This window comes from Acanthopagrus latus, chromosome 23 (assembly GCF_904848185.1).
Source record: "Acanthopagrus latus isolate v.2019 chromosome 23, fAcaLat1.1, whole genome shotgun sequence".
NCBI lineage: Eukaryota > Metazoa > Chordata > Actinopteri > Spariformes > Sparidae > Acanthopagrus > Acanthopagrus latus.
The window spans coordinates 9,235,128-9,257,512 of record NC_051061.1 but is presented as its reverse complement, the minus strand read 5'-3'; the positions used below and the strand labels follow the sequence as shown (position 1 = coordinate 9,257,512).

The following is a 22,385-nucleotide window of genomic DNA, read 5'->3' as shown; positions in this document are numbered from 1 at the left end:
AATTCTGCAGAAATAGAGCCGGTGGAAGCCTGAAAGGGAGGTAAAAGAGTCGCGGCGCATCTCAGAAAAGAGACAGAGCGGCAGAGAAGCATTTAGGAAGGAGGAGGCAGAGACGCAGGGAGAGCAACAGAAGGCGGCGAGACTATAATTACATATTTTTCCCCGCACATCGCGCTCCTTCGGCCAATTGTTGCTATTCACGAGACGAGCAGCAGACGAGCCGCCCCTCTCAGCGCCGGCCTGGACACTTTGTTTACCCTTTCAGAGGCAAGAAACACCTGCTGCTTCACTGACATTTTTTCTTGCATGTCTCACACACAGACACACGTCGGCATCCGGACTGACAACATGTGTGCAGCTGCTGGACGGGTGTGTGCAGTTGGCGTCACCAAGGTCCACTGAACACTCCATCCCTGCTCATTCATATTACGCTAGCTGCCCCTCGCCGCACCCCACCCACCCCGCGCCGCTAATCCTCACTCCACAAACATGCACGAACAAACGTGCACACACGGACAGAGAGAATTTGCATGGACTCTCCCTGGTTAGCGTCGAGGCAGTGTTTAATGAGCTTGAGGCCAGATGCCTTCCCTTGACTGCAGCCTATGAGTGGTTAATTAATCAGACGGCTCTCCTGCCTTCCACCCCCCCCCAACCACCCTCTGCCCGTTCTCTCTCCTGCATCCCAGCCAGCTCTGCATAAACTGTTTTCATAAATGAAAGCTTAAAATCCCTGAAATGGTCTCACAATGATCACACCGGCGTCACTACATGCTCATAATTACACCGATTTTCCCGAGGAGGTGCTATAGCAACGAGGTGATGTTAAAGCCATTAAAGCTTTTTGTATAACCGCGCGGAGACAATACGAGTATCTTCACAACTAACACAACAAACAACCACGAGGGGACACGCTGCGCACGCACTGGCCTGAAGATTGAGAGCATAATTCAAGAGGATGTGAAATAACTCAAAGCATAATTTATATTCTAGATTCTTCAAAATAGCCACCCTTTGCTTTGATTACTGCCTTCCGTGCCCTTGGTATTCTCTCACTGAGCTTCATGAGGTCGTCACCTGAAATGGTTTTCCAACAGTCTTGAAGGAGTTCCCAGAGATGCTGAGCACTTGCTGGCCCTTTTTTGCCTTGACTCCGCGGTCCATCTCATCCCAAACCATCTCGATTGGGTTTAGGTCAGGTGACTGTGGAGGTCAGGTCACCTGGCGCAGTGCTCCATCACCTTACACAGCCTGGAGGTGTGTTTGGGGTCATTGTCCTATTGAAAAATAAACAATGGTCCAACTAAATGCAAACCGGACGGGATGGCAGTCGCTGCGGGATGCTGAGGTAGCCATGGTGGTTCAGTGTGCCTTCAATTTAGAATAAATCTCCAACAGTGTCACCAGCAAAGCAGCCCCACGCCATCACACCTCCTCCTCCACGGTGGGAACCATGCATGTAGAGACCATCCGTTCACCTTTTCTGGAACCAAAGATCTCAACTTTGGACCCATCAGACCAAAGCACACATTTCCACCGGTCTGATGTCCATTCCTTGTGTTTCTTGGCCCAATCAAATCTCTTCTGTTTCTTGCTTTTCCTTAGTAGTTGATTTTTTAACAGCTGTTTGACCATAAAGGCCTGATTCGCGCAGTCTCCTCTGATCAGTTGATGTAGAGATGTGTCTGCTACTAGAACTCTAACCTGAGGTGCTGTTAACTTGTGATTGAGGCTGGTGATGAACTTATCCTCAGCAGCAGAGGTGACTCTTGGTCTTCCTTTCCTGGGGCGGTCCTCATGTGAGCCAGTTTCGTCGTAGCACTTGATGGTTTTTGCAACTGCACTTGGGGACACATTCAAAGTTTTTGCAATTTTCCAGACTGACTGACCTTCAGTAGTGATGGACCGTTGTTTCTCTTTACTTAGCTGATTGGTTCCTGCCATACTATGAATTCTAACAGTTGTCAAATGGGGCTGTCAGCTGTGCACCAACCTGACTTCTGCGCGACACTGATGGTCCCAACGCCATTAAGAAGGCAGGAAATTCCACAAATGAACCCTGACAAGGCACACTGTGAAGTGAAAACCATTTCAGGTGACTACATCATGAAGCTCATTGAGAGAAGGCCAAGCAGCGCTGTCAACAAAGCAAATGGTGGCTATTGTAAGGAATCTAAAATATGCAACATATTTAGAGCTATTTCATGCTTCTTTGTTCAAAGTGTTTTATGTGCTCATTCCTAGTTTTGATGTCTTCAGTGAGAATCTACAGAAGTACAACTAAGTACTGATTTTTTAAAAAGCAAAATGACGGCTGGGCACGTAACGTAACATATATGTCCAAATGCTATGCGACACCGGTACTACCGTGACAAGCATACTTGTTGTGAGCAGTGTTGTAGAGGAACCGAGTATCACTAACTAGAACCATTTTCATTCTACCGGACTACACCCCTCAACCAAGTCACTGGCCAGAAGGAAGGCATGCATCTACTAGTTTGCATTTTGTTACAAGCTGTTTGCGATCTAGTTCCAATGTCTGGAGAGAAGACAGACATTACAACAGACGACATTATCCCCCAAACTCTCCAATCTAGATGCACATACAACAGGACCAAAATGTGCATTTCTCATTTTGTGTCAAACTGTCCCTTTCAGTTCCCTCGTGGCACTGAGCGCATACTGTTCGCGCCTCATTTGAAATTGTGAATAAATGGAGATCAGTGCTACATTATACAAATACAAACTATAAACAACTGTTGTCCTTGGATGGGTTGTGACAGACGGCGGCGCTGCTTCTACCCATGCCAGCTGGTATCCACCACCGAGGATGACACGCAGTGTCAACACTGTGCCGGGCAGAGATAAAAAAGGTGAGAGACAATAGTCCAAGAGCTAACACTGACTCTCCCAAATGGCTAGTGCTGTAGTGGTTTATATGCAGAGGCACAGAGCGCAAACACATAGGACGTGCTGGGAAAGATAACAGCTTTCTCTTAGGGATGGAGCCTCTGCCACAGTTTGGATTGTGTTTCTGGCGCGGCTTTGATTTGTTGACGTCTGCCAGGGCAAAGTCAACGTGACGGACCACCGCTTCATTAGAGCGGCCATTTGGACTTTTGCATATCAGATTGACAACTGCTTTCAAAGAGATCCAATCAGCTGGTTGTCAAGGGAGACCTTTCAACCGGCGCGACATGACCGATTGTGCGGTCAGAGCCGTCACAGGGAATCAGATGCAGAGTTTTCATTTCAGGCCTCCCATCAACAGCAATTCATGTTCGCAATAACTCGTTTTTTTTGCATGACCTGACCTTACAAGAGGAACTTCACTGGTGAGCCACTTCCTCTTTGTCTGCTCTATCCGCCTACATGAACACAACAACCCTGCAGGGTCAGTGGCAACCAATAAATATTCATTAAAAACAGGCACTAGTAGTTGTACTATGACTTCATGTGGGTCAGAGAAAGGCCATGTGGGCACCGAGCAGGGATGAAAGCAGGTGTATAAAGAGATAGAGGTGTAGATGAGAGGAGTGGGGGGGGTTTCTCTGGGCGACAGTTCCCCCCCCGCGGGCATTCTCCTGATGAGCAAAGTGAGCAGGTCTGTCAGCCGGCTGGTGGCAATCAAGAGAGCCCCGCCGAGCTCTCAGCATGTTCCCGGCCTGTTCATTACCCACCACTGTAGTCACAGGCGACCGAGCAGCGATGACTTGCGACCCGACGGGCTTACCTTCGGCTCGCACGGTGAAGGGGGAATCTCCGGGTCTCTTGGCCGAGAACTGGCCCCCGAGGGACGTCATTAGAAAGCAGAGGCTGAAGAAGCCGATCCCCACCACAAAGATCCTGCAAGAGACAAGGACAGAGTTTAAAGACCACCAGAGGGATGGAGAAGGAGAGAAAACAGACAGATGTGGGTCAAGAACAGTAGAAGAAGAAGAAGAAGAGGAACATTGTGAAGCGGGGCGTGTGTGAGAGAGAGTTCACTCGGGTTAACATCACTCAGAGTCCTTTGTGGAGCGTCGACATATTCCCCAAAGTTCATATTGTACCACAGAAAGGCATTGTGTACTCGCTTGACTGTGTCGGCTCAAATGAACCGTCACACGGACGGGCAGCTTTTTCTGCATCACACTGTGCTCACTGGGCCAACATCTGAAATGAAAGCATCAAATTACGGGCGAGTGGCTGCACTTGGTGGGGGGAGAGAGCGGTGAAACATTTCTCAAGTTCTCAAGCTTCTGAAAATAAATAAATAAATAAATAAATATTAAAAAAAAACAGATGCTTTGGACCGATTAGCTCAGAAACCGGCTCGTCTGCCTCACTCCAGGAGTCGTGCTGGGAAACAATGTTTGGAAACAATCCTTTTAGAGACGGAGGGGGGAGGACAGTCTTTCACGCTTAGCAGCTTGATTTCTTGAGTTTGTACAAAGGGCTGAAAGCTGACAACAGAGAGGCTGCAGAACATTTTGCAATGCACTTCTGTGGAAAAAAAACAAAAACAAAAAACAACAACAACAAAAAAAAACCCAAACCATTGCAGCTTTGATTCTGAGGTGAGAGTTGCACAGTGACACTACTGTGTTCACTCAGGAGGCAGACACAGGTGCAGGTTGTGTGAGGTTGTGTGAAGCCCATCTGGTCAAACTTAGGGAGATCTAATGAGTTTACAGCCACTTGATTTGCTTCCACTCCTCTCCAGCGGCCGGTGCTGGAACTTTTTAGCCGTGCGGGCTGATGTTAATGATGCCACAGCGGGCAGCCAGTCGTTCCGGGTAACGCTCAAGGCTGTGAAGTTTACAGACCACCGAGGAAACACAACCACTAAACAATGACATCACAGTGCGCTTTCCGGTTTTTTTTTCCCCCCCATGATGCAGAACAAAGAAATCAATAAATAAATACATCACAACGCATGGAATATGATGACAGCGATCTACTGTCTGCTCTTACCTGAACGGTTTGAAAGTGAGAAGACATCTCCTCACCATAATGAAAAGCTCGCCGCTGGTCGCGATCATTGTCCACACTGGATGAAAGCGCGGGGTCTCCTTAACATGGTGCGAGCGCGTGTGGCAACCATAACTTCCTCCCGGCGTCCCGTCCGAGGCTCGGCTGAGCGTGTGAGGAGCAGCTGTCCGTGCGGAGCTGCGCGTCGACAACTTCGGCGGGGGGTCCCCGTCCTGCAGCAGTCCTCCTTCAGACTGCAGAGAGCAGTACAGTTTTTTTTTAATTTATTTATTTATTTATTTATTTTTTAAGTTTTAAAAAAAACTGGGTAACTGTCCTTTAATCAGCTGCGATCGTATCCCTGTGCATAGTCCTGGAAACACAGCGGCTCCGAGCGCAGTTACGCAGGACTGCCGAGTTCCTTCAATTCCTTGAAACTGACTGACTCTCCCCGGAGCCCGGGAGCCTCTCTCGCTTTTTTTTCACAGACAGCGCCATCTATCGACTCAGACCGGAGAACGACATTTATGTCACCGCTGAATTAAGAAAAAGAAAGAAACAAAAGAAAGACAGGAAACGAAGAAACGAACGAACAGGGACAACAAACGTGTCTTAAATGAGAAATTAAGTTTGAATTGCGTTACACTGGAAACAAGTAGAAATAATTAGCGTTTTAATTCGTTGTTTTCATGAGTCCTCCTCAGCGCTGCTCTAATGACTGAACTACTCATCATGACATCCACTGTCTGATAGTGCTGCATCTGATCCAGCGGCCGACTTTGTAAACAAAACATCGCTACATGTACGCAATCAATTCAACTTAATAAATTACTGACATGAAATAGAAATAAATAATAAGAATAAGAATATTTTTTGTTGTTGTTTTGTTTAAATCGAGCCATTTTTAGATAGTATTGTAGCTCCCAGTTCAGCACCGCGGACAGCTCCGACCGGGAGGCAGCGGGCTGACTGCAGCTCAGCAGCGACCCCCCGCGGAGTGAACACACAACACACCGACAGCTTCCTGCTCGTGTGGCAGAGACATCTCTGGTCTTTGCTCAACCTCAAATGTGATTAAAAGTCAGACTTTGTGATCCATCGACATGATGCTTCACATTGTAGAATAGTTGAAATTGAGAAGTTTGATGTGGTTTTAGAAATTCAAACCCAAAGTTTTAACATTTACGATATCAATGAGGTAATAGTGCGAACTCAGAAATATTAATTTTTTACGTAACTGAATAAACAAGCTGTTCTCAGAAGAAAATAAGGTCCCAAGAACACTGTTTGAAGTTAGAAAGGTGGCAGGGTCCGCCACGTATAAACAAAGTAATACAGTATGAAACTGTGTCGTCCTTTAAGGTCAGTTTGTTTATTTTGTTTAGGCATGAAAGAAAGAAAGAAAGAAAGAAAGAAAGAAGAATAAATCAGTGAAGGTCTTTCTCTTCTAATTAAATATTCTTACCCAGATTAAATATATTACAGACGTGCTAATGTGATTAGCTTCCATATCAATGATGAAATCTGGCGCGTCCACCAAAGGACTTCTGTTGCCGTTTTTCTGTCTGTGTCTCTATAAGATGAAAAGAAATGAAGAAAACTGACCTCAGTATAACCCGTGTAAGCCATCAAGGCAACATCAAATCCAGTGTCAGCCTAATGGAATGAGCGCCAGCATCCTCTGTTGCCGTGGCAACTGTTTTCACTCTTACTCTGCCGGGCCTCGACTCTGCCTCTTCCCGCTGATGCCGCCTCTTAGCCCCGCAGCCCGGCGAGATAGAGTGACTCCGCTGACTTTACGAGGCTGCTGCTGAGATTTAAAATGCACCGCTGGTCAGTCAGTTCACATTCACTTACTGTCAAAGGGCAACATGACGGACTTTTCGCCTGGCTGACCGCGGGGCTTCAGAGCACGACAGAAAACCTCAGCAACAGTGTAAGTGAAGGGAAAGCAGATTACGTGAGTGTGTGCTGTAGAATCGTGTATCCTAACCTTCTCCCAAGACACCTCTCAAACTTTATTTTCTCTCCTTCTAAATGTTTTGAGCAATTCCTCCCCATCTTTATCTTCTCATTTGTCTTCTTGTTCTTAGTAATTATCTCCCGCTCCATCCTGACCTCTCCACCACCACATTATCCACGATACTCATTATCTCACTGACATACCGCCTTGCTGTTTTAGTCTCTTTATCTTTCTCCCTCTGTGTCTACTTGTCTCTTGAGTATTTACTTCCACCGCCGTTTCTCTCTCCCACCCACTGTTTGATTTGAACTCCCTCTGCTTTGCCGAGGATCCTCAGACGCAGACGCCCAAGGACAAAGAACTCCTTAAAGTATCGCCTTCATGCTAAACACCGTATTTGTGTAAACGCGGGAAAGACACGTCTGGGAAAAGCTTGAGTGGAAAATGCTGGCTACTAAAGAGGCAGGAAAATCAAACGCACTGAGCACTGTTGAACTGATCAGAGCAGAAAGAGATCCAAGTTCCACTGAATCTTTATCACATGTAGTGCTTTTGTCTGCCAGAAATGTGGGAGAAAAACCAGGAACTGAATCCTAATCAGGGCACTTCACAATACATCAGCCCACATAACTTTATTTCTTTGCAAAGCCTCACTTAAAGACAAAACACTGAACTACTTTCAATGAAAGTTCCCATCTCAAGTTTCCTTCTCTGGACTCGACTGTCAGGTTGTGAGAACATGCCAGACTTAATGTAAATGTGGGCAGAGTTATCATCTTTTACCTGAAACGTTGGGATTAAGATGACCAGATATATATTAAAGTGTCAGAGATGATACTTTAGTTAAGTGGCTTCTGACCTTTTCCAGCACACCCCCACACCATTAGCCCCTTGGCGCCGATAAAATGTGTTCACTCTGTCGAGCTGGATGATGTCTTAGACTGTTAATCATATAAAATTATATATTGTTGAATTTGTTCATACAGTTTAAAGGTGCAATGTGGAAGAGTTTTAGTTGAAAACAGTGAAAAACTGACAAAAAATAAAGAAATGAAGAAATTGCAGTTTTGCTTTTACGATCACTGTGTATTGAGTTACAGTTATCTGCTGAAGTTAGCATGCTAACCAGCTACGACCATCCCATCCCGGGCTAAAGCTCTTGTGGTAGCCACATAAACACCAGCTCATAAACAGCAGCCACAGTTAGCAATATCTGTGTTGATATGCCGCCCCCTACTGCACCTTTAATTAGGTCGGTTTGGTATATTATCTTCATCGCACCGTCAGGAGTTGGAGGTTTCAATGATTCGTCCATTACTTTAGTCTGAGTTGAATATTTTTATCTCTTTAAACCATTTAGAATTATCCATATTTTTGTTACGAGTTTTAACAATGTACCAATGTTAGAATAGAATGAGAATATCTACATAGGTGTAAAGGGAACCATTTTCAGCAAACATCACTCCTGTGGACCAATAGCACCTTGTGTTAGCTCATCCAGGTTTATTGTCTTTAAAGGCTTACAATCATTAGAAAACCCTTGAACAATGATGCAAGCACTGCTGATTAAAGAAGCAATCAAACTGGCCTCCCTCGGGCTGGTAAACTATCTGAAGCACCAGAGTTTGTGGGTTTGATTATAGTCTCAAAATAGCCAGAAAAAAAAAATGACTTTGTTCTGAAACTCCTCAGTCTATTCTCGTTCGGAGAAATGAAGGCCATCCCACGCGAGAAACTGCCAAGAAACTTTAGTTCCCGTGCAAAGTCGAGTATTACTCCCTTCAAAGAACGGCACAAACTCACTCCAACCGGTGTAGAAAGAGGAGTGCAAGGAGCACAACCGAACAAGAGGACAACATCAGAGTCTCTAGTTTAAGAAACAGACGCCTCACAGGTCTGCAGCGGGCAGTTTCACTTAATGGTACCGACATCGTGCAGTGAGGATGCTGGCCTTCTAGGCAGAGAAGCAAAGATCAAAACAAATCCGAGGCAGGGCAATAAAAGAAAAAGGATTAAGGTGGGCAAAAGAAATGAGATAATATCTGTTTTTCGTTTTTTTGCTTTTTACATCAATTTAGCCAGGCTCGTCCGCAGTCTTTCCACGTATCCTCTGGCCACTGCATCAGTCACGTATTTTGCATTACAAGAAGCTGCCTGTCTTTTTCTGCCTCGCATTGTTGATGTGAAATGTTACAGTACTTGTATATTTAGCCATCACTAGAGAAACGTATCTAATCCCAAGAGATGTTGATTATGAATGAAATGAAGACGAACAAACTGAGTCTGTCCGAGTCAGGCTACCTGCCTATATGGACACACACTGCTTTGACTCTGGCTTCTCTAAGCAGCAGCTGAACTCATATATTTCAGGCAGAAAAAAAACAGCTCGTACAAGTTTTTCAGAGCAACAGTCAACCAGCCAGTTCCACCCTGATCCCCACTGATACTTGCAATGACCCACACAACCATGGACAATTTAACAATTTTATTTAGATCCCTAATTTCTTCATCCTCCGGCACGATGAGTTGTTTCACACGGAGGAGCTCTCGGCACATATCTGACCGCTCGCTGATAGATCGCCAGCTTTACCCATTCAAAATGTCCTTATCTGCCATTAATGTAATTGTGAGTGATGAAGAGCACTTGAGATGCTGTAATACTTGGTCTTAATGTTCATTTATACAGCTCCGCCAGGATCCGGGCTCCATTAAAGTCTTAAATGGCTGTGCGTGTCATAGAAACTCAAAGATGTGTGCAACTGACATCCCAGGCTCCAGCCGGGAGGATCTGTGAATCGCTACGGCCGACTCTTTCTCCTCCTCCCTCAGCAGAGGCCTTCACACTGAATAACAGTTTAGTAAAATATATACTGGCAAACTCTAATCTGTTAATATTTTTTTTTTTTAAAAATGTGTTCTTCAGTCAACACCTTTTCACAGCTCCTGCAGAGCAGCGGCTCACTTTCAGAGTTTTCTTTGTCATCTTCACAGCAGACTGCCTGAGAAGAGCAGTGCCTGTCAAAATACAGTGCGAGGCTTATAAATGCTGATGATCACCTCACACTGTCTGTGCAGTCTGTGTAAATAAACACATCGGAGTTGTGTTAAAAGCGTGCTACCCAGAAAACCCGAATGCCTCTTCTGTTTGGAAGACTTGAGAGGTTTTTGTTTTTTTTTCAGGGGATTTTTTTTTTTTTGACTGACTTTACGTGACAGCTGTACTAATGAGGTATGATTTTTCAGTATAACATACACGACAAGCTCCCTGAGTGCCGGTGAAGATATTGGTGAACATAATGCAGATACATGGGCTGTGCACTCATGTTAAACACTCATGTTTGTCAGGAACACCTCCTTCCGAGCATAATCACAGATTCGCCACCTACAGCTTCAAAATAATAAGATGACACAGATTTCCTTAATGATCTGAGCTTTGAGGTCGATAGCGGAACACAATTAGCATCGACACCTTTAAAAGATAGTATAACATTAGTTGTGATCTGGATCAAAACGTTCACCCACACAGTGCGTTCGTTAAGGGGAACAGTCTCTATCAGCCTTGTTATGAAATCTTAAGTTTTTGATTGTGGATATCCTTATTTGGAGCCTCTGCTGCAGTACACCACTGTTTACAGCGTCCCAAGTGGCGAGTGATGAGAGATGCTAGAGCCTTATATCCACTTAGGATGAAGGGTTAGCCCACAGGGTGCACGGCATCTGTCTCAGAGTGTCAATGTCCTGAGAAGAATCTTCAAAGTGACTGCACACCGGATGAGCCTGAACCCCTTTAAGATCTGTTTTTCCACCACCACACAGTGTTTAAAATCAAAGATGAGGAAACTTAAAAGAAGTTTAAAGGCCTCTTTGGTGCCACCAGCATCTTAATGCGATTAAAACATGATCATATTCAAGTGAGACGGCAGAAAACTGCCCAAAACTTTGTATGAATATGAACAGATCTCCCCAGGTTTGTATGACTTGTGAAGTAAAAACTATAAAGTAGCTTTGAACTTTTTGAAAGAAGCAAAATGAAAAGCACTGTTCCGGGACTGCGCCTGTGTTAGTTCAGCCGTCACGCTTCAAATACAGATCGCTTTCGTTCATTTTGCAGACCGCTTCCACAAGACTTTTTTTTTTTTTTTTCACACCTGAGAGAATCCTGATACATCAAAGAGAACTTTTCCTGGAGGTGCAGAGTCGATCACTAGACTTCACTACAGACCTTTTATTTCTCCTTTAACTCAGAGGAACAGATCGACAATAATGCCACAACTTGGTAGCGCTGCTTTCAGCTCTCACACGCATCAGAAAAAAACTTCTCGGTCGGTTTGGTTTCTTGAGACCAACAAAATAATGCACATACCTATTCTGTCTGTCTTTCAGATTTTTACTTGATCGCTCGTCCCTCACCTGTCCACCAGGGGTCCCCGGTACACCGCCCTGCCAATGCAAACCTCTGGCTCATCTCCAGTCAGCCCAACCTGCCACCTGATCTCCCAGCTGCTCCCTGTTTGGCGTCATTTCCCAGAGGGTTTCCAGGTGGTATTATTTCCACACACACGCTTGCCTGTTTGAGCCTGTTCGGAGTCAATCTGCATATATTTGCCAGTTTTTCTTTCGCCCAAAGATATTCTCTCATTGATAAAGCAATGGAAGAGAATGAATGCCTAAACATTTGTGCATGTAAATGTTTGATGTGAGACCAAAAAACACCTATACAATTACACAGGTTTAAATACATTTCAACTTCACAGCCTAATGATACCTGTGAACAGGTATTGATTAATCACTGTGGTAATCTGTATATTATTCTTTTGGTTGTCACAATGCTAAGAATTTAAAGGTGTTCCATATGATTATTGTTGATTGCATAAAATAAAGAGTGCCTTATAATATGATGTAAATTGGGGTTATAATACTTTTCTGGGCCAAAGTCTACAGCAACTGCTTCAGCTGTTTGCTGTTTTGCTCTGAAACTCCAGAAATGGCCAACTTTCAATTGGCATGAGGGTAGGGAACTTTTGATTTTGGGGGACCTTCTCCTTTAATGTGATACACGCAATTGATATTTGATAATGGTCCTGATATGGACATATGGGCCCGTCCAGACTGTGCATCTGGATATCATATCTGGAAATTAAAAAGCACGTGTTACTGCCAACGTCTGAACGTTTGTCACGCCCACTTAACTAGTGTGCACACTGAGATCATGTGTGAGTCAACAACAAGATAATGAGGCTGTTTAATACCAAGTATAAATGCAAAGGTTTGGTTATCCAGACACAGATCACATGTTGATATCGGGTATTAATGAGGCCTTGGTTCTTTACTTATAAACTCTTGATTCCTCAGAAATAGCAGGTGATAAGTTGTGTCTTGTCCTAACTTATCATTTCTGATAAGATATCTGTGTTGTTACTTGCTGGCGTACACTGAATCATAGGCCCATCTTCTCAACACGAGGCAGAGCTCTTTCTTACTGTTGATTGCGAAACTAGAGGATGTGGGTGGGACACGTCTATGGTTTTAAAATGCAGAGGGAGAGAGTGTTATAAAAAATCAATACATCTCAAGTGCGATCGCACTGTGATTTACAGAGGAGCATAAAAGGTTTTGTTTAAATTATTTACAAGGAAAAAGTGATTTGTTCTCAGCAGGACAACAGAATAACTCGTAGCAACATGACTTTGGATAATCAGCCTATTACTCTCCTTTTTTATAAATCTGATCACAGCCTACATTGTTTTTTTCTGGGGTTTTTCTGCCTTGCAGCCAAATCCAGGCCGAGCTCTGACAGCTCAACAAAATTCAGACGTCCGACAGTGCTCTCGCCTGCTCCCTGAAGAAAACATCAATGCCCAACAAAACGCGCTCCTCGCCAGACAAAAGCTGATCCTGAAGTAACAGATAAAACCTATTGTTGTAAGGAGTTTGTCGAACAAACTCAAATGCCATGCCGCTTCTTTGCCAAAACTACAATTAAGTTCATCTGAAACTCAATTTTCACAGCTCTGCCCTGAGGTCAGGTCGCCCTATTGGCAGCTCCCTCTGGAGATAAGTGTTTCAAGCGAGTCAGAGTGGATGTTACCACAAACAAACTGGTGCTACAACAGGCTGTTTACAACATGACAGGGGAATGTGTCTCTCCCTGAAGTATCAAATCTATAATGTGTGTGTGTGTGTGTGTGTGTGTGTGTGTGTGTGTGTGCTGTCATAAGTAAGAACAAAGATTTCTATCACACAACTCATGCCACTTTAAACGTTACTATAATATGCAATCTGTAATCGGTGCTCAGAGAGCTCCAGAGAGGCTCTGATTAGATCTGGGAGATTAGAAATAAGCATTTTTAAGGCCCTGATTAAGGAGCTGCACATCAACAATCAAGTCTGGAGATAAGGCAGAGAGTTGTAAAAACTTCAGGGACAGACATGAATCAAAATGGATTATTTTTATCCAGACTTAAAGGTGCGCTATGTAAGAACTGGCCCCCTCTCAAGATCATACACAAAACAAACAGCATTTGACATGAGAAACATCTAACTGCTGCAAACTGAAGCTGCTGTTAGCCGGTTAGCTCAGCACAGGAGCTGCAGATGGTGCAAACTGGTCAGAATGCTAATTTGAATAGCCTAGATATCGCTGAAGCACAATACAGACACCAAAACTGTTGTCTTTCACATTCCTTTGATGATTTTATCAATTACATGTCACACCTTTAAGGCATCTTAAACAAAAAACACACGCTTCCACCAGTGAAATCAGTGGCAACTTGAGCCCCTACTCTCATTTCTGAGTTTCCTACCAAAGGATGGCACACGCACTGCTTGTTGTCTGAGGAAAGGGTCAAATTTGGATGGAAACAGCAACACTGACCTAGAAAACCTGTAAAATGCCTCTAATAGCCACTAAGTTTTTTAAATATAGAGGCACACAGACTCCATCCTAATCCATGTTTTTAGTGTTTAACAAGGAGGCAGGAAACAAAACTTTCACTCTCCCTCATGTATCTCAGTCATTCATTCCTGGGCATGTTCACTCATGCTCGAGCTCCCTCGTTTACAAGAACAGCCCTTTGGAGCTCCAACACATTAAAGGGAGGGACCTAAACTTCACAGCAACAGAAACCTCAAGCACCGCGGTAAGAAACCTGCTCTTACCTGATGCAAATGCCTGTGTTTGTCTTTTATCCGCTTCATCTAATGGGATAAATATTGATCTTAACGCAGATGAAAGTGATGAGTTTCTCGTCCGGTGGGAGGACGCGGCATATTTATGTCTGGGTTTCCATCATCTGGTTCACTTCAGCAGTCAGCATTACTGGTGAGGCTTTGTTGTGGTGCATGAAAAGCCATGTTTGTCACAGCATTTTTATTAAAACTGGTGTAAAACATTTTTTAAAAATATATTTATAGGTAATCTCCTATCCTTGAAGGTGCAATATCCATTGTAAAATCTGACAAAGTGATTTTACTTTAAAAATCAAGGAAACAGACTACCTCAAAACAAAAGAAATGTAGACTAACAACTTTAAGTTGTTATAATGTTTTAACTCGTACAACTTAAATGTAATAGTCTGCTTTACTTGGTGGCTCTGTAGTAATCAGTTTATTGACCTTTTTTAAGTAAATGTTTAAAATTTAAGGTGAAAGAACTTTAGTTTAAAACATTCAACGATTAACTAATATTATGCATATGAAGATTTAACAGATTAAGTTATTTCAGAGACATATGTATTGAGTTGACCAGATATCTACTGAAATATGCATGCTAGCTAGCTAGCCTCTTCCATGTTGTTGCTTAAGAAAAGCTAAAAGCTTTGCTAGCTGTACAGCTAACTGAGCTAACTAGCTAACCACAGCTACAGTTGACAGCAGTAAGCAGTTACTTAGTTAAAGGTACTTATCGAGCACCTATATTGTCATCTAATTCTACCTGAAGCCGCATATCGTACAGACAATAAGTTTTATCAATCTTTTTAACTTTCAGAAATATAGTAACACTACTTCTCTAACAATTTCTTAAAAGGTGCAATTTGTAAGAATTAGCCACCAGCACCAAAACCAGCAGCAAAACACAACATATGTTGGACCAGCATATATTGTGTTTTGGTGCTGGTCTATTTTGGGTTTTTTTTTGGCAGAGATATCCTCAGAGCAACCGCTAACTGCTGCTAACTTAGCTGCTAACTTAGCTGCCCATAGCTTGTTAACCCAGTAAGCCGTGCAGCTAGCAGTCAGGACTGAGAGCTCGGGGACTAGGGGAGTGCTGGAGTTTACGGACAGAGGCTGAGGACAAGGAGGGGGCTAGCTAGTTAGCATGCTAGCTCCTTAAGCTAAATAGATAAGTGAAAAGTGTCATTTCTTCTCATTCTGTTGATATGGTTAGTCAGTGTTTGAAACTACAATTCTTACATTTAAGATAATCCTAAAACTGGTTTATCAAGGCTGAAGTCTTACAGCAGGCCCAAATCTCAGACACTGAATGTCACAGAATAGCTATAATTTGAGAGTAGTCCTTCTGGTGACCCCAATATAATCCTGTCAGACATTAGACTGAGCAATGTTAATGAAATGTGACCAAATAAATAACTGGCTAAAAATGAATCATCCCTTTCTCTGTTCATTCAGCAAGCGAAGCAGTGGAGCCATTTGTACTTTCAGAGGTGGCGGGACAGTGTGGAGACAATGTGACGCTGACATGTCACGTGACCCTCCAGAAGTCGGACATGAAACATTTTGCCTGGGAGGCTGGAAATAAAACATGTCAGATTGACAACGACAAACATGACTCTGAGTTTCTCTGTGAAAGCACGGTGAATATTCACGCCCACACACTCACTCTGACTCTCCTCAATGTGATGCCAGTCGACGAGGGACGATACCTCTGCAAACTGCGCACAGTACAGGGAACCAAGTCTGCCACAACTTTGGTTAAAGTGCACGGTGAGTTGAATTTCTTTTATTGCTTTTCTCACCATTATTTGTCGTTTTCTTCTTTTCTATGTCTAAAAGTCCTCGATCTTTACAGGCTGCATTGGAAGTTGGCACACCTCCATCAACGGGCCTCATGCTGAGTGCCGGTTCAGTGGAGTTTACCCCAGTGGCATCATTCACTGGTTCCAGGGAGATGTGAACGTAACGAACTCTACCAGCACGGATGAAGTCAAAGATCATAATGGACGGTATGATGTCTGGAGCACACTAGATGTACAGAAAGGAGACCCGAGCCAGCTTTATATGTGCAAACTGTGGATTCCTTCTGAGGGGAAGTATAGTCAGGAGCAACATATCAAAAAGCCACAGGAGTCGTCAGGGAACATGGTCAAACTGCAGTGGATTAGTATAATGGTGGAAGTCATGATGGTGAAATTTATGTCATAAGGACAACAAAACAAAACAAACAAAATTTCAAATGCTTCTCACTTTTAAGAGGCTATGAGCAATTATATTCTCTGGGGAGTTCACAGGAGAGAGAGAACATCTTTGAGAACAAACTCGATGGCAGCACCGCATTTATCAGTTTTGATGATGACATTTTTCAGCAGAAGCTCACTGGTGACTGAACTCATTTGTGAGAAATGTTTGTGAATTTGAGAAAACAAAGGAATTTGAACAGTGTAGGTTTTCCTTAAAATAGGCTTTAGAAATGTTTTTGTCGTCAAATTTCATGTCAAGTCTTGTTTCACTGCTACATCGATGCTCACTGTAACCAGGAGATTACTTTTTACTTCACCCTGATGGCCAGAAGGTGGCAGTCTTCTCGTAATAAATAGTCTTGTTACACTGCGTTTACACACCTCTTGTGTGTTATAAATGCTGTAAAGGAAAGCTACTAGATACAGTATTCTTGTTTTATTGCAAAATACATCACATCAGCACTTAAGGAGAGCAGCTTTGTCCATGAGTACTTGGGCAAAACATTCTTTGCAAAGATCCTTAATGTAAATATGATTCATGTGAATAAGTTTGCAATTATAAAGGGCAATAAACAATTCAGGAAAAAAATCTTGCAGGAAATAAAATGTGTCTTTTCTCATCATTCCTTTTTATTTTGCTTCTTTTACATTCAGCTCACGCATAGCATTAGTGGACACTTATCTGACATACAGCCATTAATATTAACAACCACTTTATCTTTACCTTCACCAAAGTTGTTATGTTTCCACCTGTGTTTGCTTCTTGGTTTGTGGGCAGGATTAAATATAAACTACTACAGAATTCCACAAAATTTGGATGGACAAAGGGTCTCTGCTCGGAATAGATCCCTGTAACTTTTGGTAAAGGGGATGTATCCAGGATGTTTCTCATTTTCTTTAAAGGGGCATTATGTAGTTTTGGATAGGGGATTTAAAAAAGTACAAATAAGTGTCAGGCATTGATAAGTGAATAAACAAGCTGTTTTCAGAGGAAAATAAGGTCCCCAGAACAATGTTTAAAGCTAGGAAGGTGGCAGGGTCCGCCACATATGAACAATGTTTGTATTCAGTTATGTAAACAAAGAGTTTGATCAGGAATAAGAAAAAGGGAAGAAAAAAAACAGTAGAGATCATTTTCTTCTGAGTTTCTTCCTCTACTTAGTCCTATTCTAGATTTAATTCTCCTTGTGCTACATAAAAGTGGTAAATATGATACAATCCCTGGTGGTAAGCTTTGTGAGAACGTATCATGTAACACACTCCTGTGAATGTCATCTCCTGTGAGTGAGTGATCACCATCTGTCCTGACTGGATGGGTTTGCTCTGAGGATGTGTGTCTTGGAAAGTTTATTTGGTTCTGCAAGTCAACACGTCTGCACACTCCTCACTGCACTTCACTGTAAATGCAGTTGCTTCATGTGTAGTTTAGCGAGTGCTTCCTCAGTGTGTATTTGGACGTCAAATCGTCCTCAATTCAGTGGAGAGTTTACATTCAGCCGCAAGAAAAGGAGATGTGCTGCTGTGCTGAGACTGCTTTAAATATTAAAAAAATAAATAAATAAAAGGTACAAAGCCATTCAAAGAACATTAAGATTAAGATCTGGGCTGACACAGATGAAAGTGTGGATGTGTGAGAAGCCAGCCACTGGAGCAGGAGAGGCAGATCAGAGGTAAGATAACTTGACCTGAGGTGACCCCGCTGAGAGTCGACACACACTACAGAGTGGTTACGGAGGACAGAACACAGACTGGATTGATTTGCTCCTTTAGAGCAACAACAAAATTGATTGAGACTCACTGGAGATCAGCACAGTCGTGCAGGCAGTTAATCCTTTAGATAAATGTGGGTCTGAGCGCAGTGTGTATGTGTTTGATGTGTACCAGCTGCCTTTTATGTTTATGGTAAGTTGTAATGCACATAGTGCTCGGGCTCATATCCTCACTGTTACAGGACAACATATTTCATGGTTTGTGGCTAATTTGACCTTTTGGGAAATACACTTACACACTTTGTTGCCAAGAGTTGGATAAGAAGCACCATACCGTTCACGTGTCTATATAGCAAACATGAAGGTAATACCAGCAGTTGTTTAGCCTAGCTTAGCTTAGCACAGAAACCGGAGAACAATGTATTTTTTTTACACTATATTTTTTGGACAGTTTCCATGAATCAAAAAAAAGACTTGACATATTAAATACTAAGCTTTTAGAGCATTATGTTGCCTTTGGACAGAGCCATGCTAGCAGGCTGTTTCCCCCTCTTCGCTGTTGTTTTACTAAGTTAAGTAAATAAAGTGAGCTTAGCTTAGTGACTAGATATGAATGACTTCCAAAGGGACTGAGAGCAAACCTATTTTTCAAAGGAACTATTAAATTATATTCAAAAGCTTTAGTTGAAAAAGCTCAAAGGGTCACTAAAATCAACAGCAGAATACGAATATCTGTTCTGACATCACAACGTCTTTGTTTTGTGTTGCATAGATATTAACTGAGGTTAGAATGCTAACTAACAAGCCCCAACCCGTCCCAGTCCCCTGGTTCTATCAATCCCAGTTTGGATTTCTGGCTGAGCTGAAAATCGGATGGAAGCAACAGTCAATAGTAGTTTTCATGAAAAATGCAGATTCTTTCATTAAAATATTCATGAAAAATAAAAACTCCAATCCAATCAAAACAGGTGAGTCTCCTTCAAATAACAAATTTCATAAATGTTCCTCCAGAAAGTGTTTAGGAGCCTGTTTGGAGTTGATTGGTACCTATTTGTAGTGACATTTTTTTTGGATAGAAATTCCACCAACTATCAACTAGTAACCGAAACACATTGTGGCATTGCTTTCTAGTCAATTGGTCAAATGGAAGCAACTGAATATAGACGTGCCCTCTGCAAAGTGTGTTTTTTTAAAAAAATAATAATTAAATGTTTGTTTATCACAAGAGCCATTTGTACTGCAGGTGTTTAAGCTACATTACCAACACTATGAGCCACAGTCTGATCATTGATGAAATGTAACAACTCATGTATTGTCTTGCAGAAAAAAAATCATTGCAACATAAAACAATCGTTACATACATCCTTAAGATGTTTCCAGGACTGAGTTGATGCTCGACCAACACCATGAAGCACTGTTGCCATGTTGAAATTAAGCTGCTAAAGCCTTATATAAAGACAAATACAGACAACATATTATCTTTGCTCTAATTTGTTTTACTTCTTTCGGTGCAGAAATTGGCCCTCTCAAAGGCCAGCAACTGGATGTATCTGGCTTTGAATGGAGCATTATTCAAGGAGCAGTCCAATTTCAAACAACTCATGTTTACAGGACACAGTGACATAAATCCTGGATATTATAATGATGTGAAGGCTGCAATAAAAGCTTTTTAAAAAAAAACTCTGCTTTGTTAAAAGCAGGAAGTAAAAGCATGACTGATTCAGTGTACCAGAAATGAGATAGACTTTAGTTCGTATGGGCTCATATATTGCATCTGAGTCTGCCACGAACCTACAGATAGCAGTTGTATTCAGCAAGATTAGCATAATGCAAGTGTATATAACTTTAACACAAACAAGGTAGATCCTAAAAATATTTTTGCATTATCAATAATGTAATGTAATAAAAAAATTAAAACAGTTTTAACGTAATATCAAAGATGTATAATGCTGCAGGGACATCTATTGAAGTTAGCATGCTAATCAGCTAGCCCCTAGCCACTTTGTACCTCAGGGGATGAAAGTCTGATAGGATACATCAGCAACACACTCTGGGCTCCCAGCCAGGGCTGAGTCAGCTGACTGCTAGCTTCATGGTTAACCGAGCACAGGAGATCAGCTGTACTGATACAAGTCCTGGCCTGTTTGGATGTGACTCCTGAGGTGACGAACGCAAATTCTCCTCTCACGTCCGTTGTTCATACGGTTAACTTGAACAAGTCTTGGATTTTAACAGGCTGAGCCGCCAACACAGCACTTAAAAATCGCGTACATTTTACTTTGTGCTAAGGTTAAATTTTAAGTGAAAGCATCGAAAAAGTAGTGCATAAACATGAAATCAGGGTAATATTCAAAGGGCCGAAGAACAGTTTTTAACAGCGCAGCACCCTTTCTTTCTCAAGTTAAGTCATAAGTAAAAGATCCAAGACTTTTTTTGTGTTCCCGAAAAAGGATTAATTCGCCTAGATTTTGAGCACAAATGTGTTTAAATCCATATTAGTGGGCATTTGTCTTTTAACTAAGATAATCCATCTGCCGGACGGGTGAGCCAAGACGCTGAACAAACAGTATGATCTTGTATGAAGTAGCCTCAGTCTCACCACCTGAAAAAACATTTTGCAAATTTTCAAAATGAATCTCTGTTTAAACTAACACACCATTTCAATGCCAAAAAACAACTTGGATTGCTCCGAGTATTGATCAAATCGTGCAAAAATGGAACATCCCATTATTAAAATTCCTTGCTTTTGATAGAGTGGATAAATCTATCAAATTATTCATAATACAGACATTTAAATTATATCAAAGGCAACGGCATCTTGTTGGAATGTTCTTACTGGATGATCGTTTCTCTAATGTGATTGCAGGAGGACAGAGACCGACTGCCAGGCAAGCTAGGTTGACATTTTAGAAGAAAGAGAGCGACACACTGCGCTGTCAATTCACAAGCTCGCCTCTATAGACATGTCTCACAAGACATCAATGACACAATCAAATCTGGCAAAAAAAAATTCAGCTCCACCTCCAGTTTCGCCCAACCCCCTCAATACGCTTCCAGTTTTAGATTCATCTGCACTACACAGGCAGCTCAGGTGTGCATGACTGCACGTGTGGCCTGGCTCATTAAGTGGCAAGACTTGATGACACAGTAATGGTCACGAGACTGGATGAACCCTGACCAGAGTTCACAGCTCCTCCTTACCGTTATTCCCACATGAGTGCAAAGTGGATTCTCAGAATAGCATACTTCTGTACAACCTCTAGTTGAGATTCGACCCAGTCCGTCCATTTGGTGTCACAAACAGCACTCATATATACATGGAAAGTTAAATCAACGTCACACACAATCACCGTGAGCGACACATGACCATAGAGGTAAGAGCGACATCTATTTTTAAAAGTTCTGCATCTTTCCTGCAGCTCTTATACTGTATCAGCCAATGCTCTTCTATTTCGTCGATGTCAAGTTTCAAAAAATGCCTCCCGACACATGTGAGTTGTGGCGTGATAAAGAAACACGTGCGACGTCCATTCTGAGAGCTAGAAACGTCGTGGTTGCATTTGTTGCTTCTATCAATCGAAAATGTATAGTTCTCATTAACTTGGCATCCAGTATATAAAGTACCACTGTTGAAATGTTAAAGGTAAGTTCAGGCCAACACGTTCTCATTCCCAACTGGTCAAATGCTGCAGCTTACCCCTTTGGCGTCAGTGCTGCACGTGAAGGGTCTGGGAACTGGTGTTTTGAAAGTTTTTGCCATCCAGATCACCTTTATCAGTGCAAAAGAGCAATCTTTTGTAAATGTTGGTGTTCAGGAGGAATCCTGTACACTGTGGTGAATCTTCCTCTGCATTTAGCCTATGAGGAGCAGCAGGGGCGCCAGCCTGAAATGAATATACTTGTTTCATTTGCAAACAGAGTGCCCAGACCCAAGCGAAAAAAAGGGGGGAATACGTGTACCAGCCAGCGCAAACCAGCACATTCATACAGTTTATAATGAGTGGGGAACTGACTTATGTAGTTAAATGTTACTTGCATCATGTTTTGTAATTTGAGGTACATTGTGTTTTTATTTTTGTTTGTGAAATGTCATCAAGCAACTTTTTAATCAAATTTCAGCTCACATATTAGCCGTGTTTCCATGTTAACTCTCTCCACGCTTCACTGTGTCTGCCCTGAAGATCTACACTTCAGTGACGCAATGATGTCACAGGGCAAAAGTTCTGAATCGAACCGTTTGCGGTTAATGCATCTGCTCCTTCACCGTATCCCCCGTTCAGCGAAAGAAACCCATGATCTAACGTCAGCTGCTGCCTGAAATACACTCGACGGGGTGTTTTCAAC

General features: G+C 42.6%; 2 protein-coding genes across 9 annotated transcripts in view; one reads left to right on the top strand and one right to left on the bottom strand.

The window, feature by feature from the left end:
- Positions 1-6,596, bottom strand: part of LOC119014582 (alpha-1,6-mannosylglycoprotein 6-beta-N-acetylglucosaminyltransferase B-like) — a 65,613-nt gene extending 59,017 nt beyond the window's left edge. Inside the window, exons 1-3 of one of the 2 annotated variants that reach the window (XM_037089886.1) lie at positions 6,559-6,596; positions 4,957-5,207; positions 3,734-3,846 (exon numbers count right to left, since the gene is read on the bottom strand). In XM_037089886.1, coding sequence (XP_036945781.1) covers positions 3,734-3,846; positions 4,957-5,207; positions 6,559-6,582 — 388 coding nt within the window. In that variant the 5' untranslated portion in view covers positions 6,583-6,596. Of the gene's footprint in view, positions 1-3,733; positions 3,847-4,956; positions 5,774-6,558 lie in introns of those variants that run through there. The other variant, XM_037089888.1, reaches the window with a different exon arrangement.
- Positions 1,257-16,932, top strand: LOC119014583. Of its 7 annotated transcripts, none has more exons than XM_037089892.1 (6): positions 1,257-2,095; positions 2,784-2,873; positions 11,300-14,055; positions 14,144-14,237; positions 15,545-15,859; positions 15,945-16,932. In XM_037089892.1, exons 3-6 carry the CDS (start codon positions 13,867-13,869, stop codon positions 16,295-16,297), a joined length of 951 nt encoding a protein of 316 aa, XP_036945787.1. In that variant the 5' UTR covers positions 1,257-2,095; positions 2,784-2,873; positions 11,300-13,866; the 3' UTR covers positions 16,298-16,932. The 7 variants fall into 7 exon arrangements, with proteins under 7 accessions (XP_036945787.1, XP_036945786.1, XP_036945784.1 ...); XM_037089891.1 differs by having other exon boundaries at positions 1,257-2,164; XM_037089889.1 differs by lacking the exons at positions 1,257-2,095; positions 2,784-2,873 and adding an exon at positions 6,753-6,889.
- Positions 16,933-22,385: the final 5,453 nt, after the last annotated feature.